At 48.8% G+C, this 11,532-nt stretch overlaps 2 protein-coding genes across 3 annotated transcripts; one reads left to right on the plus strand and one right to left on the minus strand.

The window, feature by feature from the left end:
* Positions 1–1,218: 1,218 nt before the first annotated feature.
* H1-10 (H1.10 linker histone) lies at positions 1,219–2,382 on the plus strand. The gene is given in 2 exon segments (XM_070738398.1): positions 1,219–2,238; positions 2,240–2,382. Coding segments are annotated over 2 exon segments (693 nt in total). The 5' UTR covers positions 1,219–1,605; the 3' UTR covers positions 2,300–2,382.
* A 5,116-nt stretch (positions 2,383–7,498) lies between these two features.
* On the minus strand, positions 7,499–11,211 carry LOC139160489 (histone H2A type 2-B-like). Of its 2 annotated transcripts, none has more exons than XM_070738400.1 (2): positions 11,183–11,211; positions 7,499–10,972 (listed from the first exon to the last, which is right to left on the minus strand). In XM_070738400.1, exon 2 carries the CDS (start codon positions 10,890–10,892, stop codon positions 10,512–10,514), a length of 381 nt encoding a protein of 126 aa, XP_070594501.1. In that variant the 5' UTR covers positions 10,893–10,972; positions 11,183–11,211; the 3' UTR covers positions 7,499–10,511. The 2 variants fall into 2 exon arrangements, with proteins under 2 accessions (XP_070594501.1, XP_070594500.1); XM_070738399.1 differs by having other exon boundaries at positions 7,499–10,977.
* Between the last annotated feature and the right edge of the window lie 321 nt (positions 11,212–11,532).

Raw genomic sequence — 11,532 nt, forward strand, 5'->3', positions numbered from 1 at the left:
AGGCCGAGGGCAGAGCGAGCGCAGGTTGGCGATTTTGGGGACAGTCCCAGTCCACGGGGAGGAGCAGGCAGCAAGCGGAGGGACCAACCTTCTCCGTCTCAGCGGCGGACGCTTCGCTTTAATTCTGCTTCTCTTCACGGAGGGACCTTTCCCCTCCTTCGTTCTCCAGCTGCAGCGGGTTTAAAGCCAGCAACCACCCCGCCCTCCTATAGGGATTTTTTCCCCACCCGCCCTGATTTCAAACCATCAGACAAAACCGCAAAGCAAATATTCCCCGCGCCTTGCTCCAAAACGCCTGGCTCGGAAGCGCGGTTGCTAGGCAAAAGATGCCCCCCGAGCATCTCAGAAACGTCGTCGCCCTTCTTGCCCGGAATTCTGTTTCTCTTCCCGCCCTTCTTCAGCCGAAAGGAGGGTGGGACGAGGTAGAAGTGATTCTCCCCCCACCCCAAAGTTTTTTCCAAAACTTTCCCCGATTTGAAAAAGCGAGCGTGTGTGAACTCGTTACTTTCAACACGTGTGCCTGCCTTGTATTTCAAGGCAAACAATCCCCAAATCAGCGCGGGATCTTTTGACTTCTCCCTATTCTACTCGAAAGATAGTCGCTCATTTCGCCAGTGCGCGTAAACTGCGACCTTCTTATCCCTCTGGCCTCCAAAGTTTTGCCGATAACGTCCCTTTTTCTCCGCCATAACGTTTGTTTTTTTTTGGAACTCGAGACCAACCCCCCCCCCCCCCACGCATCATCCACCGGGGACTCGATGCGGGTGGGTTCTCCTCAGCTCCGCACTCGGGTGACGGGGATGCTGACCGTTACCATTTGTGGGGGAGCGGCGGGCCAAATCCTGCCCTTTCCGAACCCCGCCGTATCTGGAGTCACGGCCCCTCCACTTCGGGCGCGGACCCCCCCCTGAAATCCGTTCGCCGGCTCCGTGCTGCTGCAGCCGACCACGTGAGGGCGTCCAGTGTGTTAGTTACAACAAATTAACCCGGGGCTAGCGCTCTCCCCGGGGTTCCTCGGCGCCCCACGACCGGACAGAGGCACGCCGGCCCCGCTTTCCTATCCGAGCCGCGCGTTCCCCGAGAGCCGAGACGCTTCCCAGGAGGCGCAGAGGCCTCCATACAGGGCGCCCCTATCCTCGGTCTTTCCCCAGCATAGGGTGGCGCCTTTAAAATCGCCTTAGGAGAGCCTTTCCCGCGCCCGGGAAAGCGCGCCACCCAGGCAGCTGGCTCAGGGACCGTTGGGAGCAGCGGGTGCCGAGGGCAGCTCGTCCCTGCGGCCCATGAGGCGCGCGAGAGAGCTCGGCGAAGGGCCCACAAAAAGCACAATCCGGCGCTCGCCTTCTCGCTCCCTGTTGTTGTTCTCAACGTGGTCCGCGACTGACGCATATAAAGAGCGGTGCCGAAGCCCGCCCAGGCAGATTTGCTTCTCTCGGGCGGCGTTGAGGGGAGCTGCGGTCGTTTCTCGTCTCCGCTTGTGAACCGGCGCGCCCCCCGCCACCGAGAGCCAACACCCCCCCAAAAACCCCCAAAACCCAGCTCCCAGGGTTCAAAGCCCGAGCTTCTTTCTTTTTGGCCTGAAAGCAGCCGCCGCGTTTTTCTCCCGCGATGTCCGTCGAACTGGAAGAAGCTGACCTGCCGGCGACGGAGGCAGAAGAGGCGCCTCTTGCTCCCGAAAAGAGAGGAGCGGCCAAGAAAGCCAAAGGCGGCGTGTCGGCACTCTCGCCATCCAAGAAGAAGAAAAACAGCAAGAAAAAGAACCAGCCGGGCAAGTACAGCCAGCTGGTGGTGGAATCCATCCGCAAACTGGGCGAGCGCAATGGCTCCTCGCTGGCTAAGATCTACAACGAAGCTAAGAAAGTGGCTTGGTTCGACCAGCAGAACGGGCGCACCTATCTCAAGTACTCCATCAAGGCGCTGGTGCAGAACGACACGCTGCTCCAGGTGAAAGGCACCGGCGCCAACGGTTCCTTCAAGCTCAACAGGAAAAAGCTGGAAGGCGAAGGAGGCGCCGGAGGTGGGGGCGGAGGAGCAGGCGGCGGCTCCCAAGCCAAATCCCACCACAAGAAGCCGGCGGTGGTCGCGTCCACTTCGCGGAAGGTGGAGAAGAAGCCCGTGGCCAAGAGCAAAAAGCTGGAGAAGAAGTCGCACAAGAAAGGCGCGGGGGGAGGCGGCGGCGGCGGGGCGGCCAAGAAAGACAAGGTGAAAGCCAAGAAGACCCCCAAGAAAAGCGTCGCTTCCCCCCAGCGCCAAGAAGGTGAAAAAATCGGCCAAGCCCAAAGCTCTCAAGAGCCGGAAATAACGAGACTGTTGCCGAAAAAAAGACGCCGCCTCCCGTTTGTCTTGAGCCCCGAGGGAGGCGACCCTGGACTTATTTTTTAAAAGCTCCAAGCACAGAGCCATCTTTGCAGCTTTTGATGTCCGTCTTGTTCCTGCAGCGTTTCTTTCCTCGGAAAGGGTGGGCGTGTTGTGAAAAAAGAGACTTCGCTTTCGCCCACAGACTTCCCCCTCCACCCATCCCCATCGATGATCATTGAGAGACATTTTGGATCATGGAAAAAAAAGTGTTACGTTACCTTAACCTCGCACCCTTCTCCCCCCCCTTTGATTGGAATATTGTTGCCGGCTTTTCCCCCCCCCCCCTGCTTTTGCAAAAGTGTGATGTTGTAAATACTCCCACCCAGCCGCATAATCTGGGCGAGGTTCGGTCCCTCGTGATGGTCAGCCCTCCCCCATTCTACTGCAGGGGGAAATTGTGTGTGGGGAAGGATCATGCTTGGATTCCCTAAAGTTTGATCCACCGGCGATCCCTCGGTCGCCCCCTCTTAAAAAAAAGGGGGGATGCCATGGCAACAGCCTGTTGGATGTACCGGCGCATCCGCCCAGTTCTTGGGCCTGGAGTGCTGGCGGCGTTTGCAATTGGGGGATTGGGGGTGGATGGAGGGGAGGGGGCTGCCGCATGGGACCAAGTGACCAGCCCAGAGTGGCTGATTGATTTTTTTTGTAACCTCGGAGAACTTGAGCCAATCACTGCAGGTTTGAAATCCGGATCGGGAGGGGGAGGGAGAGAATGCATTTCAACTTCGCCCGCAAGATTTTATATCGTCCTTTTCAAGGTTTCGTCTTCAAATGCCTTTTTTTTAAATACAAAAATTCCTTGTGTTTTGTTCAATAAATGGTTTTAAAACATTTTCTCACGTTCTTGCTTCCTGTTTGTTTTTTTATAATATTCGGGATGGAAACGAGATAGTTTTTTTATTCGGTATGGAGACAGTCGGGTTTATTTTGGGAGGGGGGAGGGAGATGGGATATCTGAGGGGGGGGCGTTGGAATAGTTGAAATCCCGGAAAAAACCACTCCTGAGGCAATTTGGGGTCTCGAGGTGTGTGTGGAGGTGATGACGGAGGGGCTCGGTGCAGATGTTTGGCACCCTATGCAATGCAACTAAGCGGGGTGGGCGTGGCTGCTTGCGTCCGTGCTGCCTCATCTAAGCTTTTGGCAAAAGATGCGGCCCCCTTTTCCGGTCCCCCCCCATAATCTGTTCTGGGGTACCTGCCTTTGCGGCGCAGCTAAACCGCCTTAGGCCTGGGGTGCGAAATAAAATTAAAGGTAAAGCGGCCCTTCGGGAAACTCCAAGGAAGATTAACCTTTTTTTTCCACGCCCACCCCCGAAGTGGACACGCCCGGACGTTTTGCAAAGCCCCGCCCCCATTGGCAAGTTTTCTATAGCCTTTTGGAGGGCGAGTCATTTGGCCTCGCGCATGCGCGACCGGGGATGCCAATTGGGCTCTACAGAAGAAGAGCGATACCCTGAGCCGGAAGTGGTGGTGTCGGCGAATGGAAGGCTTCGGATTCGTCGATCCTGAGTCGGTAGGCGGGGTAAGAGTGAAGCCTTCCAGTGATGGAAATTTTGCGCTCCCGTTTTTTACTCGCTGCCCTTTCGGTTCCCCCCCCCCCCCCAATCGTTGCTGAAGACGCCCTTGTGCTCGCTTATTTTGGAAACGCTTTTAGACGGAGGCGGGCAAAAACACTTTGCCACCCCATTCTCTCGCCCCCCCCCCTTTAGTGTATGCGATTCCCTTAAAGGATCCAAAGACCAAAATGAAACTGGGAAAGGCGGGGTTTTTTGTGTGTGATAGTATAATTAAAAGGTTTTCGTACCAAGAGAGGTACAACTAGGAGGAACCCTCCTTAGTCAGGGGTAGGTAAAGTTGGCTCTTCTGTGACATGTGGACTCCAACTCCCAGAATTCCTGAACTGGCATGATTGGCTCAGGAATTCTGGGAGTTGAAGTCCACAAGTCACAGAAGAGCCAACGTGGCCTACTAACCCTGTCTTAGATAACGTTTTCATAGAACCATTGCTGGTCATAACTACCTCACCTCTCCATCTGATCAATTTTCAGTGGTGTTTGTTGTCCCGGTGGTGGGAAAGGAAACTCAACACTTTGTAGCAAGATGTCCCTTTCTAATTTAGTATAAACGGAAACTAGGCTGGATGCAAAAAGTGCCTAGGATAAGGCATGCCTTTCACATCTAACAAATCCTGGTAAAGGACATTCAACTCGCTCTTAAAGCATTTGATGAATCTACTGGGAGGCGGGACCTGGATATATAAAATTCAAAACTATGTAATCTCAAAGTCAATAAAAACCAGACAGCATAATAATACCAAGACTATTAGAAAAGTGGGCTAGGCATTATATAATTTTGGATATGCTGGCCAAGGCCCAGGATATTACATATGGTCTTTGGGCAAAGCAGCAATTTCCTAGAAAAGGATGGCTTTTACTTCCGGCCTTCATTCTGTAAAAGTGGGGAGAAATGCACAGTGTGAAGCCAGAAAACACAAAGGATCAAGAAAATAATAATCAGCCGCTGTAAACAGCTACACAGGTCTTTCCAATTGTCCTAGCTACAATCCCCTATATCAGTGATGGGGAACCTTTTCTGGCTTGGGTGCCAAAAGGGTGTGCACCCGTGCGTGCCCACACACATGCCCTCCCCATGAATCCGCATAACCCCCACATTGCCCAGACTCCTGAAGCCTGGGGATGGCGAAAAACAGCCAAACCCGGACCAACTGGAAGTTCAAAAATAAACCTCTATTGTGCCTTTTTCACCGTACCCACACTTCAGGAGGCTTCCCTGAAGCCTGGGGAGTGTGAAAATGGCCAAAAAGCAGCTGGAGCGGACATAGGGCAACGCCTCACGCTCCCTCTGATATGGCTCCATGTGCTACATGTAGCACACGTGCCATAAGTTTGCCATCTATACTGAAGCTCCAGACATGATTTAAGAATAAATAACTAGTTTAGTCTGACAAGGTGATTATCTTTGGAGAAGGGGTTGGTGTGGAATTATACAATTTCCCTTTCTCAATAAGCTGCTCATTTCATTCATGGCTTCATCTGTATTCATTAAAATATTTTCGGTCTGCAAAACCTTTTCTGTCTGCAAAGTCAAAAAGAAGTTATCTAAGAAAGAGTTGCCTATTGCTCTTTAGGGTTTACTCTTAGCAAGATAACAGCACTCATATTCTCACCACCCATCCTGTTTACAGTTGAACTTAAGTCTTACCCTCATTCAACTGGCAGGGAAAAGCATTCTCCAATCTCCACCCTACTTAAGGGCAATAGACTCCCTTAGATCGGCACACAAAATCACATATGATTAACCGTCACTCTGTTTCCATCATCTTCACTTAATCGTGCTCCATTATTTTACCAAAAGGAAGATTCAGTTTGGAATCTGAAAAGTTACTCATCCTAATAACAAACTACCATATCTTTTGGAGTATAAGATGCAACTACCGTCCCACAAAATAGGGTAGAAATGTCAGTGCATCTTATATACGGTTGTATGACTGTTTTTATATTAAGGGTTTTGATTGTTTTTTTAATCATTGGATTTGTACTGTGCTTTGCTGTTGTGAGCCGCTCCGAGGCTTCGGAGAGGGGCAGCATACAAATCTAATTAATAATAATAATAATAATAATAATAATAATAATAATAATAATAATAATAATACTGAATAGAGACATTTTTGGCCTCCCAAAGCCCTACCCGCACACCCCATTTTTGAAAAAAAAACCATGCCCCTATTTTTCACAAAGATGGGTTGCGCAGAGGGTTTGGGAAGTCCACAGAGTGCTACTGGGGGAGGGCAAAAACACCCCCATTTTTGTGAAAAAACAGGGCATTTTTGCCTTCCACATCCCCCAGGAGCACTCTGCAGGCCTCCCAAACCTGTGCACCCCATTTTTTTGGGGGGGAAGGGATGTTTTTTGCAAAAATGGGGTTGTTTTTTGCCTTTTCCCAGCCCCCAATAGCACTCCACAGGCCTCCCAAACCCTTTGCGTACCGTTTTTTGCAAAAAACTGGTGAAAAATTGGTCAAACTCTGTGAAAAACAGGATGCACAGAAAATTTGGGAGGCTTGCAGAGTGCTCCTGTGGGCCAGGGAGGACAAAAACTTTTTTCCCCTTACTTACCTGTTTGAAATCTTGGTGTGTCTTATACACCAATATGTTTTATAGTCTGAAAAATACGATAGTTTCAACCATTACAACTGGAGGGATATATCGGTAATAGAAGAAAAAATCAACAGTGACCCATCAGTAGCGGTGGCTCATGGATAACTGCTACAATGTTATTCTGATCATGGTAAGCTGTAAAAACAAGACTAAGCTTTTATATCTAAATTGTTGAAGGGCATTATTATAACTGATTATAAAGGTCCTGAGAAATATTGTTGATTTAAAATAAAGTTATTAATATAGCTTGTTTTAAGGATATGACATTGATAATTATCGCACAGATGAAGACAGATCATGGAAGTAGTTGTACACCCATGGAAATATAGTACGAGATTCAATATCACACCCAGTCTAAGTAAATCAAGGACTCAAAAGTCAACCAAGCAATCAAGGGCTTTCTTTAAAGCTAGTAAAAGCCAAAACAGAGAGAAGAAAGAATACATTTCTGCAATATCTAAAATGCTCCGCAGCAGTTTTAAGTTTCATATAGCAGCAGTAGATAAAGCTAAGTGTAAATAGTATCCGTGGAGAAGAAAACCATCCTACTTTATCTACTTGTAAACTAAAGCAGTTAAATAAAGTGATACGACAAATTTACATGCCAACACACAAATCAGCTTCGGTTTTTCAAATAACGGAATACAAATTTTCCAGCTAATATGTTGATATAGCGGTTTGTTCCTGACTGCAAAAAAATATGATGGCATCATAACGCAAACTCTCATATTTGTATCATATCTTACAAATATGTAAAAGGCAGCATTTATGACTGCATGTTTTATCTCCCCACCACCACACACATACAAAGGAAAAAGAGCTTAGAAAATGAAGCTAAGGGACTCACTCCAAACGTTGATCTTTCTTCCGTTGATCTTTCCTTTCTCCCAACAGTATTTCTAACCATTTCTCTTTCCATGAACCAAAGAATTCCAAGCAGATAAATCAGTGACATGTTGAGAGACAATTTTCATGTGCACTCAAGACTGAATCAGTTTAATATTTGTTTTGCACTTTCCAATTTCACAACTTTTTGCATTTTCTAATACAAAGCAATAGTTGATGTAACACAAAAATACTGATTTTGAAAGTAACTTTTAAAAGACACACAAAAAAAATAAAAGGACCCTTGTTCTGCAGTTCTCAGCCATTCTTTGCATTTCAAGGATTCCTTCCCTTCTGTGATGCAATCAGTGTTCATTCTCACAGAAAGCAAGAGCCTGCCTGGCCCAGTGCCAGAAAAATGAGATAGCTATTTAAATCCAAGAGGTCTTCCCCCCCCCCCCCAGGTCTGTAATGTAACAGGCAAGACAAATAGACATAGATGGCTTATGGTTGTTTTTAAGTACAGTATTACTGATCATACTATACAGTCACGAGCAACTGACTGAACATATCATATTCCTTACAGTATTCTGTTATTAAAGTAACTCCGCCTCTACAGTCTAGATCAATGTTTCCCAACCTTGGCAACTTGAAGATTTCTGGGAGTTGAAGTCCAAATATCTTCAAGTTGCCAAGGTTGGGAAACACTGGTCTAGATATCCTTAGCTGAATCCAGAGCAAGACAATAGTTCATTCACAGATTTACATCCCACATGATCATTCGAACACATGCTACTTAACTGCACATACACAGCTGACCATATAGTACTTGTTTAAAGATTCTACTTGCTCAACTATCCTAGACTGCTGCATGCACATGGCTCTATAAACTTTTCACCTAAACAAGCAAGTTTTGGCTCTGTACCACAGCTACTAGGCATTACAGGACAGGCTAGGCCAACTTCCATGCTCATACGTTATCCAAACACCTATTTAGCAAACCACCAACACTAACTAGATACTTCACTCTGTATAAATTTTCCCCCCCTAAAAACCCAACCTCCAAACATTAAGCTACTGAAGATTACAGTGAGATGGATGCTATACTCGCACTGTGTTTTAAGCACTAGAAGCAAAATTCCAAACAAAAAAAAACCACTGTGTATAGATTAAAGTGCAAACTAGGGTACAAATGCTAGACTTCAATCTTTACAGGTGACATTACAAGAGAGTTGATAATGGAAGGAGGGAACACAACAAAACTGCTTCTTGTTTCGAGAAAACAAATGTACGCATATCATTGAGGCTGAAAACCACAAAAGCAGTCACACTAAAATACTTTGATTTTAGTTCCAGTGACATCAAATGGACAAAAGTAGACCTAAATCCAAAGACTCTTGCTTAGGATGATTTCCCAGATAAATTGGAAGGTGGAACTGTTAAGCACATTCAGATCTGAATATGTCACATCAAATTTAGAGATAGACAGCATCTCCCTTCCCCATTCTTTCATCCACCTCCTGTTCCACTTTTGCTTCTGGAACATATTAGATGTTACAGGAGCTGCTTGATGGGAAGCCTATAAAGCAAAGATGTGTACATATCCTAGGAATTTTTAGAAAGTCTTTGCCTCCCAATCAAGATTATTTACTCATTAAAGATTTTGTTGCAACACACAAACCAAAACTCAACAAAGAAACAGGAATGGAGTGCAAGTCCAACTATACAATAGCTCATCTTAAAGCAAACACAAGGGAAACATTAACACATGAAGCTATTCCTTTCTCGGCAAAAAACAAACAAAACAAAAGTTATCTTCACATTTAGAAGTTCCTGACCACTCACATTTTCCCTCCTTCTCTCCCACATTTTCAATTCACAAAATCATGATCACATTTAACAGGGGATGTGCAACAACACTGGAGAAATCAATCCATCACCACATCTCCAGCTCCGGGAACCGCTCAGGTTTAAGAGATTAGGTCGAGTGTTGGTGCAATGCAACGGGGCCAATCCCTTCCTTCCTTCTTGTATACTCTCGCCTTTTAGGTACCGAAAGAGATACAAAATCAGCATTGTCACTCAGTCAGGCCTATTGTCTATGCAGTTTCTTGCTCGGCCTCTGCTGCTTTCACGACTTTCCCATCTTCATGACTCTCTCTTTTTTTTCCCCCTGGTCCTCCGAAGATAAAAATGCAAAGACCACTGTAGTGTCAAAAAAGCCTAATCCTTTCCCCCACTCCTCTTCTCCAGAAGAATCAAAGCGATTTAAGGGAGCAAAATAAGGTGGGGGGGACCCTGGCCCCCCAATCGCTGCCACTATAGAACATAGAGCTCCCAAGGCAATGGGATTGCTAGGCTCAATCGTCTCTCAAAGAAAAAGGGATGGAGGGGGGAGGGAATCTATTTGCAGGGCGCTAGATGCAGCCAGGTCGGAAGTACCTGCCCTTTTTTCATTGACACAAAAAATGATGACTGGTTTTTTTCCCAAGTCTCCAGAACTGAAAAAAAGGAGCAGGGGGGACTCAGCGCTGGGCCAGGCAAGGCGGAAGCGCACAAGGGGGACCCAGTGGTTGTAAAACTCTTGCAGCACTGAGATGCCAGACAGAAAAGGGAGAGAAGCAGGCAAAAGGCAAGAGCCCCGGTGGCACAGTGGTTAGCGTGCAGCACTGCAGGCTACTTCAGCTAACTGCTCGCTGTAGTTCAGCAGTTCAAATCTCACCAGCCGGCTCAAGCCTGACTCAGCCTTCCATCCTTTTGAGGTGGTAAAATGAGGACCCAGATTGTTGAGGGCAATATATGCTGAGTCTGTCAACCACTTAGAGAGGGCTGTAAAAGCATTATGAAGCGCTAAATGCTAAGAGGGCCAAGGATTAGATGAGTAAGAAATGGGTGAATGGGGACAGCTCAGCGACCGGCTGCATCAGGCACTCAAGAAATCATCTGCACCAAGTGATGCGGAAGGAAGGAAGGAAGGAAGGAAAAGATAGAAAGAACAAAGGAAGGAAGGAAGGAAGAAAAAGATGGAAAGAAGGAAGGAAGGAAAGGAGAGAGAGAGAAAGCCCGGTGGCCGCTGCACCAGATCCTGTGGGTGGGGCGCAAGGAAACCAAAGGGGCGAGCGCTTTCCTAATTTTAAAGCCAGGCCACCAGGCTTTTATTTCTTGGAGCTCTGGGTCTTCTTGGGCAGCAGCACGGCCTGGATATTGGGCAGGACCCCACCCTGGGCGATAGTCACGCCGCCCAGCAGCTTGTTGAGCTCCTCGTCGTTGCGAATGGCCAGCTGCAGGTGCCGTGGGATGATCCGGGTCTTTTTGTTGTCCCGCGCAGCGTTGCCGGCCAGCTCCAGGATCTCGGCCGAGAGGTACTCGAGCACGGCGGCTAAATAGACGGGCGCTCCGGCGCCCACCCGCTCCGCGTAGTTGCCCTTCCGCAGCAGCCGGTGCACCCGCCCGACGGGGAACTGGAGGCCGGCGCGGGAGGAGCGCGACTTGGCTTTGGCTCGGGCTTTCCCTCCGGATTTCCCTCGGCCGGACATCACGAGGCCAGGCTGGGCGCTCGGCGGGAGCTGAAAAGGCGCCGAGACCGGGTGGCCAAAGCAGGCAGGGGCGGCCTCGTCTGCGCTGAACAGGAGAGAAATGACACCCGCCTAAGCAAAGAGGCGGCGGCGGGGAGGAAAGGGAGGGCGCCTTAGAAAGAGCGGCAGGGCGCTGACGCCGCGCATTTCGCCCATCTCTTCCCCCCGCGGCCCCGACCCGATCGAGTGACCCGATCCCCCGGCTCCTTGGGATTTCCACCCGCCCACCCACCCTCCCCTTCTGCCCTTACCGTCGCTTGCTACCGCGAATAGCTGCAGCTGCAATGACAACAAGCGCGAGCAAGCTGAAGGATATAAATCCAAGCGCATCCTCTCGCCGGCTTCCCATTGGCGGCTGAGGGAGCGGAGCTGCGCTCTGATTGGCGGGAGCTCCGATCGCCGATTTGCATAGGAGCTTCACGTCCTCCATATTCGGTCTCAGCTGAGAACCAGGGCAGCGGGCAGAGCGGCAGACCTGGATACGTTGCCAGAGGGATATACTGTATTCATAAAAGGGGAATGTTTGGCAGTTCAAGGTTAACGTGAGGGGTGCTGGGTGCTCTCTGAGATTGCTTGTTTTCTTGCAGACGTTTTATTACCC

The sequence above is a fragment of the Erythrolamprus reginae genome, chromosome 2 (assembly GCF_031021105.1).
Source record: "Erythrolamprus reginae isolate rEryReg1 chromosome 2, rEryReg1.hap1, whole genome shotgun sequence".
In the NCBI taxonomy this organism is placed as follows: Eukaryota; Metazoa; Chordata; class Lepidosauria; order Squamata; family Dipsadidae; genus Erythrolamprus; species Erythrolamprus reginae.

Bases quoted from the DNA above. Each gene is read 5' to 3' on its own strand.
- LOC139160489 (XM_070738400.1), bottom strand. From the start codon at position 10,892: ATGTCCGGCCGAGGGAAATCCGGAGGGAAAGCCCGAGCCAAAGCCAAG.